Raw genomic sequence first — 24,308 nt, 5'->3', positions numbered from 1 at the left:
CTCCAGGCCCCGCCCTCCAGGCCCCGCCCTCCAGGCCCCGCCCTCCAGGCCCCGCCCTCCAGGCCCCGCCCAGCTCCGCCTTCCCCAGCCGACCCAATCCAGCGCGCACGCGCCGCGACCTGACCCGGAAGAAGCTGCCTTCAGAGCCCACGTGTTCCTGGAGCATGGTGGAGATGGAGGGTCGGAAAGCTGAAGCTATGTCTCCAGGGGAGGCGACGAAGAGCGGCGCTCGGCCCGCCGACCCGCACGGCCTGCTGAAGCACAGCCGCGAGTTCTTGGACTTTTTCTGGGACATTGCGAAGCCGCAGCAGGAGACGCGGCTGGAGGCCACGGAGAAGCTGCTGGAGTATCTGCGCAGCAGACCAGAGGTATGATGGCGGGGCCTGGGGCAGGGGACTGCATAGATCTCAGCAAAGTCGTGGCGGCGGGACACAGGAATTGGGGACTGGGGGGCACGTGGGCGCGAACCTGGATGCCCGGGTGAGCGCGGGCCGAGGGGCCCGGGGTGGGCCGGCGCCGTGCGCTTCTTGTCACCGGTCAACCCGGGAATGCGCTTGGTTCCGCAGGGGTCCGAGATGAAGTACGCCCTGAAGCGCCTGATCGCTGGGCTCGGAATGGGGCGAGAAACCGCCCGGCCCTGCTACAGTCTGGCCTTGGCCCAGGTGAGATGGTGACTCCTGGCAGGGGACCTGTCATGCCTGTGAACACGGTGGGGAGTGAGGAGGGCAGGTGTCTCTGCAGGGGAGGAGTCAGTGGTCTTCAGAGGCAAAAGTTGGAGGCGGGGAGCGCGGGGTGACATCTGAGCTGATGGGAGGCTTCCCCACGTGGAGGTGGAGAAAGTCTATGAGCCAGGCCTGTCTACCGAGAAGCCCCAGCAGGTGGAGTGGGAGGTTGAGCAGTTTTCTTTTTGGAACTTGGATTGACCAGCCTCTGAGGTACATTTTACTGGGGGTAGTAAGCTTTGGAGTGGCTTCACTTACCTCTGCAATGTTCAGGACTCGCTACCCCTAGGGCCTCTCCGCCCATTATAGGCCACCTCTGAGGAACTTGGACAGCTGGAAGCGTGATAAAGATCGGTCCTTTAGGATCAGCCTCAGAGCAGGCTGTGGGGATAGAGTGTCTGGGACTCTAGGGGCCAAAAGAAGTACTTGGTACTTGCTGCAACCTAGGTAGGTGTGGAGCAGGTAGGCAAGATTCAGCTCCACTTCTGCAGCAGATTCCATTATTAGTGCTGCTCAAAGGGGAGTGAACAGTTTCAGAGGCATCCTTGAGGCCCAAGCAGGGGTATAAGGCCTCTGAGCAGAAACTGAACGGAGAAGTGGGAGGATGTTGAGGTCTGTTGGGGTGTGGCTAGGCTACTCCCCCTGAGCCCCTCTCTCCCTCCTGCCACAACTCCTGGCAGCTGTTACAGTCCTTCGAAGACATCCCTTTGTGCAGCATCCTGCAGCAGATACAAGAGAAGCATGACCTGCAGAAAGTTAAGAAGGTGAGAGTTAGTGTCCCCGGGAGGTCAGCAGCCCTGGGGTGGGGATACTTGGGTCCTTCTCACCGGTGCCTGGAATCCTTTTCTAGGCAATGATGAGACCGGCTCTTTTTGCAAACCTTTTTGGGGTGCTAGCCCTCTTTCAGTCCGGCAGGCTGGTGAAGGTAAGAGCTTTCGGGAAACGGGATATGTGGACTGGCTTGGGAGGGGTGGGAGACAGTGGCATGTCCTGCTCATACCCTCTAATCCTTTGTGGGCACCAGGACTCAGAGGCACTGATGAAGTCCGTGAAGCTACTGCAGGTCCTGGCCCAGCACCACAACCACTTGCAGGAGCAGCCCCAGAAGGCCCTGGTGGACATCCTCTCTGAGGTACAGGCTTTCAGGTTGTGTGCTACTCGTAGAAACATGGAGAAGACATGAGTTAACATTAACTCATGGAAATGCTCTAGAGCAGCACCATTCCATGGAAATACAAGTGTGTAACTGACACTTTTTGTAGCTATATTAAAAAGGTGAAAAAGAAACAAATATAGTTTAGTAACATAATTAACCTAGTGCACCTATTAGGTTACTTAAATAATAATTTAAAGTGTTATTTCAACAGGCAATCGATATAAGAAGTTGTAGAAATATTTTACATTCTTTTTGTCGTGTTAGGTTTTTGAAAGCTGATATGTATTTCACACTTAGAGCAAGTCTCCGTTCAGATTAGCATATCCCAGGTGCTCAGTAGCCACTTGAGGCCAGTGGCTGCCATGTTGGAGAGTGTAGCTCTAGAACAGCGCCTGGCATGTTGCAAGTATATTAAATGTTTGACATTGGTTTGGGCAGAACTAACCCCTCATGACCTTCCCCCTCCCTCCACTGCTCTACTTGGGAAATGGAGGTATACTTAATACCTGGAACCTTTTGCTACTGGGGAAAAGTCAGGGACAGCAAAGTCCTGGACCCCAGCTTTGTGCACAGCTCTGGCCGCAGAGCCAGAAGGACCTGAATTTGAACCCCAGGTCTCCACTTGGGGCTCATTATATAAGAAATGGGCTAGTCCTGAAAAACCCAAAAGAGGAGTAATTTAAATGGTGACTCCCAGCCAATTTGCATCAGTGGTATACTTATTAAAAACCCAGCTTCCTGAGACTTGGAAATTGGAGCTTTTTAACAAATGCCCTCCGATGGTTCTGATCCCTAGCAAGGTGGGTTGTGGCTGTCCCACCTCTGATTGGCACTGTACCAGGGGCCTCAAGGGAGCCCATAGGGCTCACTTCACAGGGGAAGAGACAAAGGATGCTGTGAGGGGGCCACCCTCCTTCAACCTCTCTCCCCACCCCAGGTTCCGGAGGCCATGTGGCAGGAGGTCTTGCCAAAGGTTCTCAAGGCCGACTTGAATTCAGTGCTTGGCTCCCCTGAGCACCTGGAGCTCTTCCTCTTGGCCCAGCAGAAGGTGCCCGCAAAGCTTGAGAAGCTCATGGGATCGGTCAACCTATTCTCAGATGAGAATATCCCCAGGTGTGAGGGAGTGGGTGGGTGGGTTCCTGGGGCCAAGGTGCTGCACCTGGCCATTCACAGATTTGCGGTATGGCCTGGGGGTGTCCCTGCTTCCCTGGGCCCTTGTCTGTTTGGTGGATGCCACCTGAGTCCCCTCTGCCCTCCACAGACTTGTGACTGTGCTGAAGACGGCCGCCACCTCTGTGAAGAAGGAACGCAAACTGCCTGCTGTGGCTCTGGACCTGCTCCGCCTAGCACTTCAGGAAAACAAATTTCCAAAGTTCTGGAATGAAGTTGTGGAACAAGGGCTACTGAAGAAGCAGTTCTGGCCTGCCAGGTGGCTGTGGAGCTTGTCCCATCTTGACCCCCCCCCCTTTCCTGTTTGTTAGGTGGAGATGGGTTGGTGGTCCCAGAGTCCACCCAGGGGAGCTGAGGGCTCTAACCAGGCTCTTTCATGCACCCCCTTAGCTACCTGTGCTTCCGCCTGCTGGGTGCATCCTTGCCCCTGCTGTCTAAGAAGCAGCTGCAGCTGGTGATGCGAGGAGACCTGATCCGACATTACGGGGAGCACATAGTCACTGCTAAGGTGGGTGCCGCCCCCTGCAGCCCAGTACTATCAGAAACAGCCAGGCTTCCTGCCAGGAAGGGGGGTAGGCCCCCTTGGGATCAGTCAGCTTCTGGAATACAAGGCTGCTCTTTGTTCCAGCATCAGGGGTCTTCCTGCCTCTGGTCCTGCCTGGTATGGGCAAGCACAGCTGCTGTTGGAAGGAGCCTAGGACCTGGGTATCCCTTCCTTCTGGGTAAAGTGAGCTACCTGAGTCACTCCACCTCTTCCCCTCTGAGCAGAATTTTGGCAAGGTTGGCCCTTCTGCCATCAGGCCCCTCAGCAGAGGCATCACAGCCAGCAGTCTGTCCAGACCTCCATCCACCCCGCTGTTGTTCCGAACACTGTCCGTGCATCCCACACTGAGCTGAGCACTCCACAGGAGACTCAAGTGGTGGTTAAGAGTGTGGAATGAGGGACCAGGCCACCGGGCCCCAGGCTATGAGACCCTGCATGGGCTTCTTCCCTGCCCCAAGCCTGCCTCTCCTTGTCTCTGAGACAAGAAGAGAGGTGCTTCCTCAGAGTTGTTGTGAAGATGGCCAGTTAATACTTCACAGGCCCTTTAAAGCAGGAAGCAGCTGGGCTTGCTCCTCTCACCAACTCAGTTCAACTTCACAAGCAGCTTCAGAGAGCTATGCTCCTGTTAGAATCCTGGGGGAGGGACAGGTCAGGAAGTAGAGAGCAGTAAAGAGCACAGGCCTGTCCCACATCCTAGTTGTACCACTTGGAGCTGTCTGAAATCACTTCTAAACCTTTTTGTGCCTAATTTTCTTCATCTGTAAAATGACAAAGAGACCCACTGCAAAGGGTTGTTACAAAGATTAGACAAACTTACACATCTCATGGGGCTTGGTATGTGGTAAGCATGGGAGAGGGGTTGGCTTTTAAGCCCCACTGTGACACAGCTAGGAGCTGACAGAAGTGGCATTTGAACCCAGGTCAATGTGATGGCCCAGTCTGGACTCTGAGCCACTGTTCTGCCCTGCCTTGAGCCCAGAAAACAGCTTGTCTTGATCCATTGAGGGGAGGGAAGGAGGGGCCTTCTGGGGCCAGAGTTGTGGAGGCTAGAGCAGTCAGACAGGCAGGCTTTGATGGCAGGCAGAAGCACTGGGGTGACAGAGCAACTCAGCCTGGCTGTACAAGGGAGGGGCCTTGTTGGGCCTCAGTGTACCCTGTGTGGCAGAGGTTGGCAGGGCCGTTAGTCAATGCAGTGCCTGACTCTTGCAGTTCCCGAGCCAGTTCAAGTTTGCTCCAGAGATGAACGAGTATGTTGGAACCTTCCTGGAAGGCTGCCGGGATGACCCCGAGAAGCAGTTGGCTGTGGTGGTGGCCTTCACTTCCATCACCAACCAGGGCCTCCCTGTTGTGCCTACCTTCTGGCGGGTCGTGCGGTTCCTGAGTGCCCCCGCTCTCAAGGGCTATGTGACCTGGCTGCGGGACATGTTTCTCCAGCCTGACCTGGACTCCTTGGTGGACTTCAGCACTAGCAATCAGAAGAAAGCCCAGGATGCTTCGATCCACGGGTGAATGGGCCTGGCAGGGGCCCAGGGCTCAGGAGTGGGCTTCCTGGGGTTCCATGGAAGGGGAGGAGGGGAGAGAAGGCGTTAGTTTCCTCACATGTGTTCCCATGCTGGTGGTAAGGGGGCAGAGGTCTTGTGTTCCTGTCTCCAGAATGCGGGAAAGGAGTACCATTTTTACCATCTCTGAATGGCTCCCCTGACCTGGCTTCTGCCCCCAGGCCTGAGCGAGCTGTGTTCCGGCTGCGGAAGTGGATCATCCTCCGCCTGGTCAGCATCGTGGACAGCTTGCACTTGGAGAAGGAGGAGGCCTTGATCGAGGAGGTGGCCAGGTGGGAGATGTGCCCAAACCCCAATTCCCCATGGATGGAGCAGCCAGGGAATTGGGCCTCCTGCTTTGTCCTAGTTTGGGTCCCCCTGAAGCCAAAAGCGTTGGGGCCAGTTTGTCCATGGGGAGCAGGCTAGCCATTCCTCTCCCTTAGGCAGAATTTAGGAGAAATTCCTTGGGAGCCTGTGAAAGGAAGGGACCCAGAAAGTGTGAGGCTGCAGGGGCCTCACAGGCTCAGGCTGGCTCCACATGTTCCACAGGCAGCCTCTAAGCATCGACAGTGTCAGGGAGTCTCACCACGGCCTCACTGGGTGCTCATTCAGCCCTCACTGTAGTCCCAAGGGGAACAGCCCATGTTCGCAGAAACACTGGTGTGACTTGGTTGAGGAACCGAGTCTCTAGGTTCCGAGGGCGAGATGCAGGATCCATATCTGAGAAATGTTCCACTCCCTCTCGTCTCCAGAGTGGCTCCCTCCTCTTCCTCCAGCCCTTCACTGATGCCATCTAAGGAGGGGCTGGTAAAAATGGGTGGCACTAACTGAGGCAACATGGCTTGATCTCCCACCTTCCCCAGGTTTTGCTTCTTTCACTCATTCTTTGAAACGAAGAAGCCCACGTCCCAGATCCCGGAAACTGAGCAGCGGTTCTCCTTCCCTGTGGAGGGCCGGGCCCGAGAGGTGGTCAGCAGTGCCTTCTTCAGGTGAAGAAGCTTGGGAGACGCTAAGGGTGGGCTAGCAGGGTTGGAAGGTGGCCTCGAGGGCACTTGCTCTCTCCAGTTATAAACTGGGAGAAGCTCTAGAGACCCAGTGAGTTCCAGTGGGTCAGAGTGTGGGGTTGGTGGCCACGTTTACTAACCCAACCCGTAACCCTCATCCCACCCACCCTCAGCCTGCTGCAGACCCTCAGCACACAATTTAGGCAGGCCTCAGAGCAGAACCAGGACAAGCAGCCCTGGACCTACCGCCTGGTACAGTTTGCAGACATGCTGTTGAACCACAGCCGCAATGTGACCCCCCTGACACCCTTCACTACGCAGCAGCGCCAGGCCTGGAACCGGTGAGGGGTGGGATTTCCAGGGGATGGGTGGGACACAGGTCTGACACTGGCAGCAGTGGCCTGAGAGCATGCCTATCTCCCACCAGGATGCTACAGACTCTGGAGGAACTAGAGGCTCGCTCCTCAGAGGCCAAGGCGAAGGCCACTGCCTTTCAGCACCTGCTACTCCTGGTGGGCATCCACCTCTTCAAGGTACGGCAGCCTGGAAAGGACGGGGTTATGGACCTGGGATCCGTGGCCCTGCAGGCTTCCTCCTGAGAGGCTTGGGGACTTTGCCAGGAAAGACTCTGGAGAGTTGAACTTCAAGGTTTCCTGGGTCAGCTGGTCCTGGTGGAGCTTAGTGCCCACAACTGGCCGAACTTTCATTTCTCCAGAGGTTTTCCTCTTGCATCATATGCAGTTCTTATGGGGCTGTTTTGCATCTTTTTTTTTTTTTTTTTAAATAGTTTTTTATTTTACAGTTGACATACAATGTTAGTTTCAGGTGTACAACATAGTGATTAGAGATATAAGTTACAAAGTGATCGCCCTAGTAGGTCTAGAATCCATCTCACACCATACATAGTTATTACAATATTATTGACTATATCACTAATGCTGTACTTTACATCCCCGTGACTGTTTTGATAACTGGCAATTTGTACTTCTCAGTCCCTTCCCCTTTTTCACCCATCCGCCCAATCACTCTCCCATGTGATAATCATCAAAATGTTCTCTGTAGCCCTAGCTGATTTGGCTCAGTGGTTTGAGTCTCGGTCCAGGGACTGAAGGGTCCTAGATTTGGTTCTGGCCAAGGGCACGTGCCTCAGTTGCAGGCTTGATCCCCCACTCTGGTCGTAGGAGACAACCAGTCGATGTGTCTCACATCGATGTTTCACTCTCTCCTGCTCTCTGAAAAGCAATGGAAAAAATATCCTCAAGTGAGGATTAAAGAAAAAAATCTCTGTACCTATGAGTTTGTTTCTGTTTTGTTTTCATTTTTTTAGATTCTGCATATAAGTGAAGTCATGTTATTTGTCTTTCTCTGTCTGACTTATTTCGCTCAGCATGATACCTTCTAGATTCATTTATGTTACTGCACATGGCAAGATTTCAGTCTTCTTTATGGCTGAGTCATATTCCATTGTATGTATGTACCATCTCTTCTTTATTCGTTCATCTGTTGAGAAGCACTTAGGTTGCTTCCATATCTTGGCTACTGTAAATAATGCAGCAGTGAACATATGGATGTGTATATCTTTTCACATTAGTGTTTTGGATTTCTTCAGATAAATACCCAGAAATGGAATTGCTGGGTCTTTCTTTGTCTCTTGTAGCCTTTGTTCTAAAGTCTGTTTTGTCTGATATAAATATTGCTACCCCAGCTTTTTGTTTGTTTGTTTCCATTTTCATGAAATGTTCTTTTTTATCTTTTTACTTTCAGTCTATGTGTGTCTTCGATCTGAAGTGAGCCTCTTGTAGATAGCATATGTAAGGGTCATATTTCTTTATTCAGCCAATCTGTGTCTTTTGATTGGAGCATTTAATCAATTTACATTTAAAGTAATTGTTAGGTAATGTTACTGCCATTTTATTCATTTTTAAAAATCTTCTTCTAATTAAAGAAGTCTCTTTCACATTTCTCGTAATACTGATTTGGTGATGATGAACTCCTTTAGCTTTTCCTTGTCTGGGAAGCTCTTTATCTGTCCTTCAGTTCTAAATGGTAGCTTTGCTGGGTAGGGTAATTAGTTGCAGGTTCTTGCTTTTCATCACTTTAAGTATTTATTGCCACTCCCTTCTGGCCTGCAAAGTTTCTGTGAGAAATCAGCTGAGTCTTATGGGAGCTCCCTTGTAGGTAACTAACTGCTTTTCTCTTGCCACTTTTAAGGGTTACCTGGTGTGACCTACAAAGTGATCTGCAGATGGTTGCCACTTTTGTTGGGCTTGGAGGTGCCTGGGAGAGGCTAAGCTGTGAACTGAGGCCAGATGCTGCTAGTGCTTTGCTTGGAGCCTCTTAGCAAGAGGTTTGGGGCACACTGAGGCCAGATGCTGCTTGTTTTAGGGTTTGTGAACCTTTGTGAGCTTTTAGGAAAGTCCATATCATGAGCCAAGATAGTCTGTTAGCATGGAAAAGTCACTGGGAGCAACTTGAGTGGGCCTGGAAGTTGGGTGGAGCTGGATCTTAGGGAATCACCAGGGCTGGCCAAACAGCCAGGTTGATGGAGACTCAGATATGGTGCCCACCTGCCAGCTCTGTAAGAGGAAGGGCTCAGCAAGGGAACAATGGCTTCTGCCAGCACTTCTGTCTGGGAGAAAGCTTTCCTTCCAACCCTCACCCCAGACAATTCAGTTCCTCCCTATATATCTCTGGCACTTTTCGAGCTGCTATCCTAGCACTGGAGTTCAGAGCCAGTGAGTGAGTCCAAGTAAGTCCGTGTGTGGGCCCTTTAAGAGGAACACCTGCTTGGGACTCCAGCAGCTCTCTGTCTCACTCAGCCACAGTCTCCACTGGTTTTCATAGCCAGCAGTTATGGGGACTTCTCTTCCCACCCCTGGAACCCTGGGCTGAGGAGCCCATTGTAATGCTGGGACCCCTCCTCCGCAGCAGAGATATATCCCTCCTGATTTTTAACCACCAACATGGGTGTAGGACCAGCTTGTTCAGTATCTGTCCCCTCCTACCAGTCTGGCTGCTTCTGTATATCCTTAGTTATAAGACTTCTGTTCAGCTAGACTTTGGGCTGTTCTCAGTGGTGGTGGCTCTGTAGTTTAGTTGTGATTTTGATGTCGCCGTGGAGGAGGCGAACACAGCATTTACCTGCTCCTCCATCCCGGCCGGAAGTCTGCTTCAAATCTTAAGTAGGCTGAGGAGGCAGGTTCTCAGTTGCTCACTTCTGGTCTCTTGGCTGTGGGTTTTGCTTCTGGGCCCTGCCCATAGACAAGTTGTGTGGATAAAGGTTGGCCACGATGCCCCTTCCCTCCTTGGCATTGGGCATCAGGGCCCTGGTGATTGGGGACATTTTTTTGTTTCTATGTTTGGTTTTTGTTTTTTTAAATCCTCACTCAAGGATATTTTTCCCATTGCTTTTCAGAGGGAGTAGGAGAGGGAGAGAGAGAGAGAAACCTCAACATGGAGAGGAGGGAGAGAGAGAGAGAAAGAGAGAGAAAGAGAAACATCTATTGGTTACCTCCCACTTGCGCCTGGCCCAGGGCCAGGGATTGAGCCCACAACCGAGGTATGCACCCTTGGCTGGAATCAAACCTGGGACGCTTCAGTCTGTGGGCTGATGGTCTAACCACTGAGCCAAACCCCCTAGGGCTGGGGACATGTTTTGTGCCCACCCCAGACCCTGCGATCTCTGAGCTTGACCTGGACCAGGTATGTCGAACCCCTGGATGAAAAGGTGCCTGGCCACAGCCCTGGCCGGTTGGCTCAGTTAAATGGAGCATCATCCTATTCACCAAAATGTTGTAGTTCAGTCCCAGGTCAGGGCACATACCTAGGTTGCAGGTTTGATCCCCAGTCAGGGTACATGTGGGAGGCAACAGATTGATGTTTCTCTCTCTCCTCCTCCTCTAAAATCAATAAAAACATATCCTTGGGTGAGGGTTTTTAAAAAAAGCCCTGGCTGGTTAGAGCATTTGCCCATTGACCAAAGGGTCATGGGTTTGATTCTGGCCAAGGGCATGCACCTCGTTTGCAGGCTCGATCCCAGAGGCCCTGGTCTGGGTCGGGGCATGTGAGGGAGTCAACCAATCAGTGTCTCTCTCTCACATCGATGTTTCTCTCTCTCTTTCTCCCTCCCTCCCTTCTACTTTCTCTAAAAAAGTCAATGGAAAAAATATCCTTGAATGAGGATTTTTAAAAAAAAAGGTGCATGCACAGTCAGGGACCTGGAGACAAAGATGGCCAGAGCTCTGGGCTTCTATTCTGCACCACCCCTGGCCCAAACGTTGAAACCTTCCACTGCATTATGAGGGAGAAGTCTGCCTTTTCAGTACCATGGGTCACACAGGCTGTTTTTAGAGGCCCCCGAGGGTGGACAAGAAGGGTGGGTGGCTGGAGTCTGGGCTTATCCCCAACAAGATGGGTTTAAATCATCTTAAATTAAATTAGTTAAAATTAGTGATTTTCATTTTTTTTCTATGTAATAATGTTGAGCCAGGTATAGGAGGAAAAATTGTGGGTCATGAGGCTGGGCCTGCTGGCTTCCTGTGACTGACCCAGCATTCTTGTCAGGCTCCGCCCCTCTAGGCATCATGGGGAAGCTGGGCTCCATCTCCCTGAGGGCTCCCAGATCCTGTGAGTGCATGTTAGGTGTAAAAGGTCATCACCTCCAGGGCTGCCCCTGGGGTCCAGCTGGTGTCCATTCTGGGTGGTGAGGGTGACTGACCAAGCCAGGCTGGGGTGTTTTCAGTCTCTGATGATGGCAGTAGCTCCCACTTGACTCTCCCCTCCCCTGGCTCAGCAGAGGCCGGGAATGGGGCTTGGCTCCTGATTTCTGCCCCTCCCACAGTCCCCCACAGAGAGCTGTGACCTCCTAGGTGACATCCAGACCTGCATGAAGAAGAGCCTAGGGGAGAAGACCCGCCGGACCCGCTCCAAGGCCACCAGTGTGTCATTGCCCCTGGGGTGGGAGTGGCAGGGCACATCCTGGGCACAACAGGGATCTGGGATGGGGCAGCAGTGCCCTGCCCAGACTCAGACCTCTCCCCGCTTGCAGACCCCCAGGAGCCGCCATGGGTGGAGGTGCTGGTGGAGATCCTCCTGGCGCTCCTGGCCCAGCCCAGCCATCTGATACGCCAGGTGGCCCGGAGCGTGTTCAGCCACATCTGCTCCCACCTTACTCCACGTGCCCTGCAGCTAATCCTGGATGTAAGTTGGGGCCTTTGGGGAAATGAGTCCTGGGATGTGGCTGTCCAAGCACCAGGTTGCACCAGGGCTGCCATATCAGCCCCTCGTCCTGGCTGCAACCTGCAGAGTGGGTGGGGGCCTCACTCGGCTGCTGTGCAACCCTGTCCAGGGGGCGCTGAGTGGTCGTCATGTATCAAGGAGGTGCTGGCACTGGGTTTTGGGGGGTGTAGCCTTACTTCCTAGGCTTCGTTTTCCCCCTTTGACCTTTTGGCCAGGACTGGACTGGGCAAGGCCAGGGAAGTGGGGGGCCAGCGGTCTGAGGAGGGCAGAGAGTCAGCCGCTGGGATACCCCGCAGGTGCTGAACCCGGAGCAGAGCCCAGACGAGGACGACAGCGTGGTGATCACAGACGACTCCGAGAGGCAGCCGGAGGGTGAGGAGGTGCGTGTTGGCGGGGGGCGCGGGGCCAGGCACGTGTGCGATGGCAGGTGCTACCCTCTGGCCACCCACAGGACAAGAGCTCAGAGAGCGAGGGCAAGAACTCGGAGAGCGAGGAGAGCAGTGGGGAGGAGAGCGACGAGGAGGATCGCGACGGGGACGTTGACCCCGGCTTCCGGCAGCAGCTGATGGCCGTGCTGCAGGCAGGGCAGGCGCTGGTGAGCAGAACTCCGGGGCACCTGTCCCTCGGTGCGTGTGCCCGCGGGCCAGGCTGCTCACTGGCGTCTGTCCCTCAGGGCGGTGTGGACGACGAGGATGATGAGGAGCTGGGGGACGAGGCCATGATGGCCCTGGACCAGAACCTTGCCAGCCTCTTTGCTGAGCAGAAGCTGCGCATCCAGGCCCGGAGGGACGAGAAGAACAAGCTACAGAAGGAGAAGGTCCTCCGGCGGGACTTCCAGATCAGGGTGAGCCCAACGACCATCCTGCGTGCCCATGCCCCTGGCCCAGTCGCCCTGCTCGTCCCCTTCCTCTAATCCCTCCACACCTGACAGCCTACCCATCCTGCCACAGGTCCTGGACCTGATTGAGGTGCTGGTGACCAAGCAGCCCGAGAACCCCCTGGTCCTGGAGCTGCTTGAGCCGCTGCTGAAGATCATCCGCTGCAGCATGCGCACCAGCAGCACCAAGCAGGAGCAGGATCTCCTGCACAAGACGGCCCGCATCTTCACGTGAGCGCCGGTGGGCGGGGCCCCGACAGGCCACAAAACCCGAAACCCCCAGAACAGTGCTGGGCCTTTGGGGTTTCCCAAGTAGAAAGGTCGGAGCCAAGCTTCCGGAGTGGGCCTGCTTGGCTCTCGAGGTTCACTGCTCTGACCCGGGGCACGTGTCGCTCAGCAACTCACACACAGGCCTGGTTCTTCCATCCATTCTCCAACACTAGCAGCAGCTCAGCATAGACCAGTATCCTCAGGAGACCCCAGTCCCAGCCCTGCTCTCAGGGTCACTGCAGCTGGGAAACCAGACTGGTCATCTGGCAATGATGTCCTGGGACTGGGGGGGGCAGGTAGTGGGTAAGAGACTGGGAGCACAAAGTGGTGTGGGGCACTAACCCACTAGCCCAGTCTTGAGGTACCAGGGAAGGCCTGCTGGGAGAGTTGTCAGCAATGCTGGGAGCTACAGAGTTCATCAGGACTGGGGGCCACAGGGAGGGCAAAAGGATCCAGAAGAGAGCATCAGATACAACTGAAACGTAAGAGTCCTTGTGGACTCGCCCCCAGCAGTGTTCGGGAGCCACAGAGGTGTTTTCACCAAGAGCACAGGCAGGAGTGGGGGCTGGCTTGCCTTGTAAGAAATGGGTGGCAGCGTGGGCTGCACTTGAGCAGGGAGATCAGCCAGGGGGTGGAGCAGGTGGCAGATTCAGACCTGCCTTCGGAACACAAGGGTACTGGGGAGACGAAGGCCTAGGGATTTGAGGTGCCAAGTGCACAGACTAGAGCAGTAGGGAGAGTGTGATGGATGGTGCACCCCCAACTCATCTCACGCCAGCTTCCGGCTCCACTTTCTCCGCTAGTTCTCCTGCTGCCTGCTTGGGCACTGTTGGGCTTGTTGAGTGTCCTGCCTCTGGTCCCTACTGTGTTCCCAGCCCTGCAGGGGCCACACAGGGTTCTGAGCACACAGACCCTGGTCTTGCTTTACGAAGGCATGAAAGCCACTGTCCCACAAGGGACAGGTGTAGACAGGAGGTATGGACCAGGTCGGGGCTGGTCAGCCTGGGGTGCAGCCTTAGCTCAGGGAGCCGAGTTTCCCCTCCGGCTTGTCCTCAGAGCAAATCTGCAGGTGGTCTTGGTCCTCCCTCTGCAGCCTTAGTCAGATCCCTTTTCCTCTCTAGGTGTCTTTCCCTGCCTGTGAAATGGGACTCAGGGACCCTACTCTTGGGGTTGGCTCTGCTTGGCGGGAGCAGGGGTGGAAAGAGAATGTTGTAACCAGCTCTGCCCCTTCCTGCCCCACAGACATCACCTGTGCCGTTCCCGGCATTACTGCCGTGACGTGGGCAACTGCATGGACACACTGTACACACAGGTGGAGCGGCTGGTGCAGCAGGCTGCTCACCAGGCCGACTCCTCTGTCGCCCTCTACTACTTCAACGCCTCCCTCTATCTCCTCCGGGTTTTGAAGGGCAACACTGCTGATAGGTCCATCTGCAAGACCCAAAAGAAGGCGAAAGCAGGCGCTAAACCCAGCACCAAGCCCAAGGGCGCAGAGGTGAGCAGGCCCTGGCCCAAGAAGGCTCAGCCTAGAAAGTCCAGTGCCAATAGATAGGAGCAGATCCCAGGCAGCAGGCCAGGACCATCTGTCCATTTCACAGATGGGGAGTTGAGGCCATGACTTCCCAGGGACCCAGCTTTCAGCCTCCTTAAGGCAGCCCAGGCTCCACTCCCATACCACGGATCCCTCTCCCTGGCATCACACCAGTTCTCTCTCAGGTGGCCCAGGCTACCAGCTGCTTGGATTTGAACCGTGTGACCCCGATCTACTCATCAGCACTGAGCTCCTTCCTGACCAAGCGCAACAGCCCCCTCACAGTTCCCATGTTCCTCAGCCTTTTCTCTCGGCACCCGGTGAGTATAGGGTCCGGCCCACCCCCTCGGGGTCCCTGCTCAACCCAGACCCCTGTCTCACAGCCCTGTCATTCACTCCCTAGATGCTCTGTAAGAGCCTGCTCCCCATTGTGGTCCAGCACGTGACAGGCCAAAGGCGGCCTCGCCATCAGGTAGGGGCCTGTCTGAATTACCCACTGGACTCATTTCTGGCTAGGTATTTGTGAGGCCCAGGAGGCTGCCCTGGTGAGAATAAGGGTGACGAGGCCCACTCCACCCTTGCCCCTCTGACCTGGCTAGCCTCTCACGTGCTGCAGGCACCGTGTAGCTGTGGGGGTGCGGACAGCTTTGCTTCTGCTTCTGCCACTTCCCAGGTGACCTGAGCCCTCTGACTCTATATCGCTCACACTCTGACCTGCACAGAGGAAGCCCCTGGCTATCTGCTCAGGTGCCTCACTGATGGGCAGGGCAAGGATGGAGACGGGGAGGCTGGAATAAGACAGTACTGAGTAGTAAGAGGGTCAGGAACTGTCTCCATCCAGAGCCCTTGCTCCTGCACCCCAGGCCTCTATTCCTCCACTTACCTGACAAGGGACAGGAGCAGATGATTACTGAGCCCAGAGCTCCTGCAGTGAACCCAGGAAGTTTGGACCCAGAGCAGCAGGCAGCCCCTCACGCAGCCTAGTGTTGTCTTGGTCTTAGCAGGTGCCCAGCAAGCTGCCAAGGCTCTTAGGGCCCCTATGGTTCCCTAAGCCTTGGCCCAGCATGCCAAGGCTCTTAGTGACCACGTTCCACCACCCCAGGCCCAGGCCTGCCTGCTGCTCCAGAAGGCCCTGCCCATTCGAGAGCTGAGACTGTGCTTTGAGGACCCCGAGTGGGAGCAGCTGATTGGTCAGATACTGGCAAAGGTCACGGAGGTAACAGCCATGGAGCTCCCCTTTCACACCCCCATCAGGAGTGGTTCTCTCAGACCCTAAACTTCGGGGTGGTTTTGGGGTTGCCCCAGCAGACATTTCTTCCATTGGGGCTTTGGTCTCATGTGGGAAATGGCTTTGGAAAGCTCTCTAGACTGGCTCAGCCTGGCCGCCTTCTCCTTAGAACCTGCGGGCCCTGGGTGAAGCGCAGACCAAGTCGGAGCACCTGAAGGAGCGGTCCTCCTTGGAGCTGCTCAACACTCTTTTCCGGATTATCAATCATGAGGTGAGATCAGGAGGGTGGTCACTGGGCAGGCAGAGGAGGTAGTCTCAGCACAGGCTTAGGGGCAGGCTGGGAGCCATGTGGGGAAGGTTCCGGGTGCCAGAGAAGGATTGGGCTCTTTTTGTTTGCGAGGTTAGAGAGCCGTGGACACAGGTGATTGACTTGGGAGGGGAGAGTGGCAATGCCTGTGCCAGGCCAGGCTTGGGGTAGGAGGCTGTGCTGTTGTTTGTGCTCCAGTAAGAAAGCTGAGAAGGGGCTGGTGGGCTGGGGACCACGGGAGGAGGTGAAGAGGTTCCTGGTGGGCAGGGGGCTTCAGAATGGGGGCCAGGTGGCAGCTGTGGGTGAGTGTCTGGGTCCCTCCATCTGACCCAGATGAAAGGTCTGGGAATTCCTGGCGTAGACACAGTCAAAGCCCATGTGCAGGGCAAGCTTGCTGAGAGGGTGCTGGAGGGAGGAGAGGGGCCTGGGCTAGAGTCTTGCAGAATAGCTGGCGGGCCTGAGAAGCAGTGCTAAGGGTGGTGGTAAAAAGCCAGGAGTGGAGGGTGCTGTGGAAGCCAGTGTTCAGTCTGTGGCAGGGAGGGTGAGATGGGAAGAGGGGCTTTGGCCACCCTGATGTCAGTGCATGTTGCCCTCAGAGGTGGGCAGGCCAGAGCCACAGAGGGGAGGATTGAGTGGGGGGTAAGGAAGTAGAGATGGGGCTTCTGGCTGCACGGAGAGGGAACAAACATGGCACCTGGGGCTTCTTTTTCTTCCTAAGGCAAGTGAAATGTGATTTACAGGCAGGAGGAGTGGCTGAGGTTGCAGAAAGGGGCATGGGGTTCCAGAAGAGGCAGTAATTGGGCATGGTGGGAGGACTGGGGACCAAGAGCTGGGAAGAGGCCCTGCTGCCCGCCTCCATTATGGCCACAGCTTTCCCACCCTCTGCAGAAGCTGACCGTGGACCTGACAGCTGTCCGGGCTGTGCTGCAGAGCCAACAGCAAAACCTGCAGCACAGGGTGCAGCAGGGGGAGCACTCGACTGGGTCCAGCCGCCTCTACGACCTGTATTGGCAGGCCATGAAGATCCTCGGAGTCCAGTAGGTTCTGGGAGGAAGGGCTGGGGAGACCCTCACGCTGCACACAGTCCAATATGCGTGCTCCAGTGTGGGAGCTTTGGGCAGCTTGGGTACCCTGGGACCACAGAGGTGGAAGACACTTCTGCTCTCGCTGGACACTTACTTTGCTCACTTCCTCCCAGGCGCCCAAAGTCAGAGAAGAAGGATGCCAAGGAAGTCCTCAGTGCCACGCAGAGCCCCGTTAGCATGAAACGGAAGAAAAAGGGATTCTTGCCAGAGACCAAGAAGCGCAAGAAACGCAAGTCAGAGGTGACCACGCAAGAGGATGCCCAGCCTGCAGCCACTGGTGGGGACCAGCCCCCCAGCACAGGCAAGAAGCGGAAAAGGAAGAGAGCTAAGGTCACAGCCCAGGCCCAGGTGAATGGGACGCCTCCTGCCAAGAGTCCTGCCACCAAAAGTCAGACCCCAGAACCCCCTGCCAAGACCCCGAAGTTGCAGAAGAAAAGTCAGAAGCTGTCGCAGATGAATGGGATGCCTGCTGCCAAGAGTCCTGCTACCAAGAGTCTGGCCTCAGAGCCCCCTGCCAAGACCCCAAAGCTACAGAAGAAAAGTCAGAAGCTGTCCCAGGTGAATGGAGTCACTCCTGTGTCCCCCACGGAGCCTGCTAGCGAAAAGCAGTATCAGAAGGAGCTGCCCCAAAAGGGGGTCTCAGGCAAGTCGCCACAGTCGGCGCTGCCGCAGAAAAAAGCAAGATTAAGATTGTCTCTGGCCAGCAGGAGCCCCAGCCTTCTGCAGAGCGGAGCCAAGAAAAAAAGAGCACAGCTGAGGAAGGCGAGAAAGCCCTGAGAGCAGGCCCTGTCCCCCAGCCCCTCCCCGTCAGCCCAAGAGACTCCTATTTTTGCACCAGGATTCTAATAAACAGGCCACTATGTGGGGTACTACCTTCTGGCACTGAGGGGAGAGGGTCTGCCACTAGCCTACAGGGAGGTCCTCCTGTAGCAAGTGCAACCTGGGCTGTGTGGCCCTGGCTGGGCCCTGCTCTGCTCTCTGGCTGTGCTGTTTCTCAGCTCAGAACACACTGGAATTGTGTGGGGCTGGGGCCTCGGCTCCTGGTGGTGTGGGCCGGGGCCCGGGCCAGGGCTCGTGCGCAGGCAGGTGAGCACAGGTGCGGTCACTCGTGGTGCCCTCCCCCGCAAGGCTACTTCACTGTAGGAGCCACCGGGGCATGATTTAAATAGGTTTATTTCTTCATTTACAAGAGGAATATATTTGGCTTCTCTCTTAAGACTCTGAGATTCACAATCAGCAGCTCTAAAAAATAAAGGAGCAGTTTGGCTTCCGGAAGGAAGAGGAGGCAACACTTGGACCTGGTTCTTGTACAACAAGAAAACATTGCTGGGGCCCCAGGTGAGGCCGGGTGGGAGGTGGAGGCCAAGCTGGTCTTTGGGGATCCCACCCCCTTGCTGGGCCCCCGGGGTACCCCAGAGCTTGGCGGGGAGTGGGTATTCCAGTAGCTTACACACCACTGAAGCCACACCAGCCAGTAACTGCAGGGCAGAGAGCATTGTCCGAGCTGACTCTTAGGGTCCCCTGCTGGCCACAAGGGGCCCCAGACCAGAACCACCTTGATTCCAGCAAATGTGCAGGGAGGGGGTGGAGCAGAGGGGACATGGTAAGCTGCACACTTCGACCACAGGCAGCAGCTGCACCCTGTGTGTGGCTATGAGGATGGGATGGCGTATGCAGATGGAACTACAGGTGGTCAGAGGCTGGGGGCAGTGGTGGGATGTGTGAAAATGCACTTGCGCAACAGCAGCTGGCACTTGGGTGGAGGTGGTTCTGGGGTGTCAGCCTCCACCAGGCTATTCCCTGGGTCGGGAAGCTTAGCGGATGGCTGCTTCCTCTGGCTGTCAGAGTCCTGGCTACTGCCCAGTGGATTACAAAAGTAGTCCCCTGGGCCCTGCCTCTGGAAAAAGCCCAGTGTGCCACAGGAGTAGGTCTGGCTCCTGTGGGGGGTCCAGGAGGAGATGAACAGGTTTTCCCAGAGGCTGCAAGGAGCCCTGTTTGGGTGGGCATCCCCCAGTGATCTCAGGCCTGGGGACACAGGTGGTATGTGGCAACCACCAGGGCCTTCACCCCTGGTGATGTCAGCTCCCTATTGAGATGGTCCCCACCTGGGAGACCGCCAGGCTGAGAGCCCAAAGCAGCAGAGACAAGTGACCCTCCAGGCTACAATGACGGGTACCCAGCTCTGCCAGGTTGAGTCCAATGTCCCAGAGGCAGAGGCTCAGCTGAAAGGCTACGGTCCCCACACACCAGGGAGCCTCAGAGCCTATAGTGCCACCCTGAGGCCTGGGTCACCTCTCTGTGCAGTCCAGGAGCTGTTGGGTCTTCAATGCTGCAGGTAGTGCCTTGCCCAGCAAGCTGCACAGGAAAGTCTAGCTCCCTGGCCCCACGGTCTGGTGAGGGCAGGGACTTGCCCAGGATCACATAAGCTGGTGACAGGCCAGACTCTCTCCACACACTCAATGGGGGCTGTCTTCTCCCTGGGTCCCAGGGGCCCTGCAGCCCAAACCCACAGCTGGGGGTCTGTCCAGCCATGTGGCCCCAGTGCACACAGCCTTCCAGATGAGTTGAGGACACAGCCTCCTCTTGGAGCCATGGCCACTCAGCAGTCCCAGACCAGGGATGGGCGTCCAGCCATGTGTCACATGGGAAGTTGGATGGCCCTGCAGGGCTGGGATGCTGAAGGACACCTCCCAGACTAGGTGGAAGCAAGCGGTCTTCATAGTTCCAGAGGCACCTAGAGGAAAGAGATCAGAGGTGGGACTTCTGGAGGCATCATTTTAGGGCTTCCTTCCTCCTTTTCCTTTGCCGTTTGGAGAAACGCCTTGCTCTGGGCTTGGGGCATGAGAGGGGTGTGGGTGTACTGGGGCCAGGGTGTGGGGCGGTGACCTTGGGTCTTTCACTGCTAGGAAGTGCTCCCAGGGGCCAGGCCCAGAGGAAGGTCAAAGTAGGAGTCAGGCCCTGGCACCCCTAGGAAAACACCCGATGACAGAATCCAGGATAGAGCAGGGAGTCCTGCCCAGTCATGGCCCTGACCTATGCCCCCAGCACTTGTGAGGAAGGAAGGGGGGCCGATTTACTGGAAGAGGGAGCCTGCACCCTCCCACGGTCCTCCAGTCAATTTGGGCAACGTTTCAGGAGGAAGTGCCGCCCTGAGTGCTCCCTAACCCTGCCTTCCCCTCCCACAGGAGACCCCCCTTAGTCCCCCTGGCCTGAACTCACCACCTCAGACCTTCATGGATGCGGGTGGCATCACCAACTCGTTCACCCTGGGGGAGAGACGGGCAGGGGTCAAGGTGGCGGATCAGCGGCGGCCGAGCCCGGGCACTGCTCTGGCGCATCGAATCACAGGGGCCCGCTGACCGGACGTGCTGGGCAGGGACCTCGTCAGCCCCAGGGGGAGGTGGGAGAGCCCAGGGGTGGGGAGAGGAAAGAGAGAGAAGAGTAAAGAGGAGAAAGTCAGAAAATGAGAGAAAAAGAGGGCTCCCAGCTCTAAAAACCATTAACCAGAGAAAAACCCAAGCCTAGAACCACCAGGAACAGGTCCCAAGCCCACCCTGGGTTCACCGTGGGCTCCCACAGCCCCCACACCCACTCGGTGCGGGTCGGCCTGCGAGCAGCAGGCAGCATCAAGAGGACAGGAGGGTTCGGGAGCTGGGCCAGGCCCGCGGGGGCCAGGTGGCTCGGCCGCACAGGCATGCCCTCCCGCTCTGGGGCACCAAACCCTGAGTGCCCTGCAGTGGGGGCAGCGGGCCCACCCCACCCCCACTCACTGCTGCTCAGCCTTGGCGCGGTCGCTGAGGAAGAAGAGAGCCGTGGCTAGGAAGAACATGCCACCCAGGACCACGACGAAGGGGCAGAGCATGAGCGCGTAGCCCAGACTCAAGAACTCCCAGAGCGGGGAGTCCTTGGTGCTCTGGCGGATCAGGTCGGAGATCTGTGAGGATTGCGGGTGGAGTCAGGGCAGGCCCGCCCCCTGAAGCCCAGCACCCACCGCGCCGCCCCTGCCCGGGACTCACAAAGCCGATGAGGTAGGGGCTGCCCGCATCCCCCAGCAGGTGAGAGGTGAAGCTCTGCAGGGCCACGGCGGTGGCCCGTCTCGTGGGGATGACCACATACTGCGGAAGAGGTGGCAGGTCAGAGTGCAGAGGAGCCAGGCCCACCCACCTGGCCTCATCCCTGGGGTCAGGACATTTCTGAAGATCCCTTCTGCCCTGGTGTCTTAACACCTCACTCCCCAGGGCCCTCCCTCCCTTCACCCGCCCTCCCTAGGGCCCTCTGCTCATCTCCAGCTCACGAGGCCAGGCTGCCTTCCATCCTGCACGGGCTCTTGGTGGAGAGCCAGCTGCGTGGTCACGGAAACAGAGGCCCAGGGGGACACAGGTTACACATGGAGTCAGGCAGCGCTGGGCCCAGAGCCCTGACCTCTCAGCCTCCTGCCCTCACCTCCCCACCAGCTAAAGATCCATCTTGGTTCCCCCTCCACGAGGACCTGGCAAGGCCTAGGTTGGCCTGCAAGGGAGGGGGGAACAGGACCCTGCCTGGAAGAGCCTCCACTTTGACCCATGGGCACCCCCAGTACCAAATTCCACGAGCTGCTGGGCCCCAGGAATCCTTATCAGACCAAGCAGGCCCTAACCACAGGGGTCACAGCTCCAAAGCTGGGTGGGCCAAGGTCAGCAGAGCAATAGGGCAGGCAGCCCCCTGGGCAGCCCCCTGCCCCCAAGATCTAGCTGCCTCATAAGTCAGAGTGTCAGCCCTTAGACAGTCTATGAGGGCAGCCAGTACCCACAGGGTGCCCCATTACAGGGGGCAGGGAGGAGACCTGGATCTGATGGGATTCTGTGGCCTTATTTCCAGCAATAGTCACGTGGCTGTGACACTTAATAAAATGGGACACAATTTCCCTGGGACCCAAACCCTGTCAGCAGCTGGGGCTGCCCCTGGGGGCAGAGGCAGGTCCTGCCTAGCACCAAGGACACTTGATTCAGACAGATTCCTCCTCCCTCCTCTCCGGGCATGTGCAGTGACACCCCCCAACCCCTGCCACCCTGCCCAGCTCCATGCTGAGACAGTTGAGTCAGACGTCCTGCTCCCCCCAGCCCATGGACTGGTGTGGACAAGAAAGAGATGGCCCAGTGAAGCAGGTATGCAGGGAGGCTCTGGTGGGGCAAGGCAGCCTAGAGGTGAGGGGCTGGCAGTGATCTGGGCTGTTCCATAGTGGGGCACCAGACGCTGAGTGCCCTGAGGATTGGGCCATGAGGAGCCCTTCAGCCTCCTGCCCCCAGAGCCTCTCCCAGCAGCTCCAAGACCCTCTCCCCACCCCAATTCCCACCGTGCTGGGCCCCTGAACGCCCCTTCTCCCAGTCCTCTCCTGACACTGACTTGGAGGATTCCAGAACGCAGAACCAGGTGTTACTCCATCCCCCAACCCTCACCCCCATTCAGACTGCTGCGAATGAGCAGGACCACAGCCCCCTCTCAGCTCCTCCCAGGCTGCACCCAACCATGTTCAGTGACACAAACCCCTGCCGCACTCAGACAGCCCTTTGTCCCAGCCGGCCGGCTGGTCTGGAGCCCATTGTTGGCCCTGTGAAGACGGCCTCTGTGCGCCTGGCCACAGCCACAGGCACTCAGGCAGGGGGCCTGGGACCCAGGCTGAGCTAGGTCGATGGAACCTCAGACCCTGGGGGAGGAGCGCTGGCAGGCAGCACTCCCTTGGTGCCAGCCTGGCACTGCCAGCCTCCTGGCCACAAACCTGAGCCTCTAGACATCCCCCTCCCCACCCAGTTTTCACATCCATCCTGCCTGCTTAACCCACTGATTTCAGCCCTGCCCCATGCAGACTCCAACTTCTCCAATCCCCTCCCTGCCTCCAGGCTCACCTTCCCAGCCTGCCTGCCCCCTACCACCACCAAGTCCTGCCAGCTCTTCCCTCCTTTCGCCCTCCCCAGCTGCCCGAGAGGTCCAGAGGCCTGGTCAGCAGAGGCAACCTCAGCCTGCCTCACCATAAGGATGTCTGCGGTGATGGCCCAGTTAGAAAACAGCAGTGTCTCCCCGACAAAGATGCAGATCTGCCCAGGAGAAACCAGAACAACCGTCAGGAAGCGTTCCCCCCACCAGCTGCCTCAGGCTGCTCCCTGCACCCTGGCTGTGGGCAGGGAACCCCAAAGCCTCCCAGCCCTCCCTGGAGCCTGCATTGCCTGGCAGTCAGGCTCACAAGGAATTTGTGGCTTATCAAGCCATGCCCGCAGCCCTGAAAGACACCGGAGCCCTGGACAGGCTCTGGACAGAACAGGGGCAGGCAGACAGGAGCCTTCCCATGGGGAGGGAGGGCCCCATAAGTCAGACTGCATCTCCTTCTAGGCCACTCCCTCACCACCCTTGTACCCCCCACTGCACTCACATAGGCCCCCACGATGCTGCTCTTGGCGGCCACGAAGATGAGGCAGATGAAGATGGCAGAGCCCAGCATGCCCACAGCACACACCAGCGGGTCGGCCCGCTGGGTCCGCAGGCGGCACCAGCGCGTGGCTCCTGCCCCCGTGACCACACCCAGAAAGCCCGTAAAGCAGGTGATGGCCCCAAAGATGAGGCTGTAGGGACAGAGGATGGTGGGGTATGGGTTGAAAGGAAGGCCAACACTGGGCCAGAGGGCTGGCACTTCTATCCAGCATCCCTCGCTACCCTGCCACCCACGCCCCACCCGGGCCTGGCCCCACCTGTCCTTGGCCCCGCAGGGTGGGCTGCTGCATGCCTCTGCCGTCTTCTGCACAACCTGGGCGCGGTACAGGTACAGTGGGATCCACATGCCCAGGGCCCCTGTGGCGAAGGACACGGCCGACGTGGCCAGGGAGGAGAAGACGTAGCTGCGGCTGGGGAGAGGCCGGGGCAACACTGAGTGGGGGCCAGGACCCCTGCAGCCAGCCCAGGAGCAGCCTTTGCTCCCCCATTCCTTCCCCAGAGTTGGAAGCCTCTAATGTCTTCCCTTACAGGTTCTGGGCGTGAGGCCTATGACTGCAGAACACATACTAGTGGCCACAATGTCACTCCCAGCACTGCTGGCAGGAGAGACAGCAGGGAGTCTGGCCACGGGTGCCGGGTGGGCTGCCCTGCAAAGGGTGTGCTCTCATCTTGGCACCGCCCCCTCTTCCCCCCAGACCCCTCCCAGCAGTACTCACTTGCGGATCAGGGCCTTCATGTCTCGGAGCCACGAGGTCCGAGCCTTGAGCTGCCCCCCGAGCTGGTCGGCGTGGCCTCTCTTAGTGGCCGGGACCAGAACGAGGATGAGTGTTCCCGTGATCATGCCCACGATGGGGGACACCTGACGGGGCGGGGAGCACCAAGTTAGGTCACACCTTCTCTGGGCTCTGGGTTCCTCCTCGGGGCTGCTACCTGCCCAGCCTTCCTGATTGGGCTGCTGAGCAAAGCCGCTGGGGATGTGGTCAGCAAGGGGCTCGGGGGCGCAAACTGCAGTGTCCAGAGCAGGGGCGGGATGGGAGGGGGCCCGAAGGAAGAAGGGAGGGACAGGCGGTCAGATGGATAAAGGAGGGAAGACAGATGGCTGAATGAATATATGGACACACAGATGGAAGGAAGGAGGGATGGATGGGTGAATGAACTGATGAAAAGACAGGAAGA

At 57.1% G+C, this 24,308-nt stretch overlaps 2 protein-coding genes across 3 annotated transcripts in view; one reads left to right on the top strand and one right to left on the bottom strand.

Annotated features, from left to right (window-relative positions):
- Positions 1–129: 129 nt before the first annotated feature.
- On the top strand, positions 130–17,957 carry MYBBP1A (MYB binding protein 1a). The gene is made up of 26 exons (XM_081162887.1): positions 130–368; positions 567–662; positions 1,403–1,486; positions 1,573–1,647; positions 1,747–1,854; positions 2,816–2,991; positions 3,140–3,307; positions 3,439–3,556; positions 4,802–5,097; positions 5,313–5,423; positions 5,994–6,119; positions 6,308–6,475; positions 6,562–6,667; positions 10,975–11,071; positions 11,182–11,333; positions 11,669–11,752; positions 11,824–11,967; positions 12,046–12,216; positions 12,323–12,480; positions 13,762–14,014; positions 14,236–14,370; positions 14,454–14,522; positions 15,153–15,266; positions 15,448–15,549; positions 16,474–16,622; positions 16,784–17,957. Exons 1-26 carry the CDS (start codon positions 165–167, stop codon positions 17,445–17,447), a joined length of 4,128 nt encoding a protein of 1,375 aa, XP_081019013.1. The 5' UTR covers positions 130–164; the 3' UTR covers positions 17,448–17,957.
- SPNS2 (SPNS lysolipid transporter 2, sphingosine-1-phosphate) overlaps positions 17,826–24,308 on the bottom strand; it is a 33,880-nt gene continuing 27,397 nt past the window's right edge. The window contains exons 6-13 of one of the 2 annotated variants that reach the window (XR_014000590.1): positions 23,849–23,991; positions 23,390–23,542; positions 23,074–23,263; positions 22,676–22,741; positions 20,687–20,785; positions 20,441–20,604; positions 19,890–20,050; positions 17,826–19,404 (exon numbers count right to left, since the gene is read on the bottom strand). Coding sequence is in view for 1 of the 2 variants with exons in the window: in XM_081162888.1 (XP_081019014.1) it covers positions 19,894–19,936; positions 20,441–20,604; positions 20,687–20,785; positions 22,676–22,741; positions 23,074–23,263; positions 23,390–23,542; positions 23,849–23,991 (858 nt within the window). In the remaining variant the exon portion in view is untranslated. The remainder of the gene's footprint in view (positions 19,405–19,889; positions 20,051–20,440; positions 20,605–20,686; positions 20,786–22,675; positions 22,742–23,073; positions 23,264–23,389; positions 23,543–23,848; positions 23,992–24,308) is intronic. The other variant, XM_081162888.1, reaches the window with a different exon arrangement.

This window comes from Miniopterus schreibersii (genome assembly GCF_964146895.1).
Source record: "Miniopterus schreibersii genome assembly, chromosome: 16".
In the NCBI taxonomy this organism is placed as follows: Eukaryota; Metazoa; Chordata; class Mammalia; order Chiroptera; family Miniopteridae; genus Miniopterus; species Miniopterus schreibersii.
The sequence above is the reverse complement of the archived record's forward strand: the minus strand, read 5'-3'. Positions and strand labels throughout refer to the sequence as shown.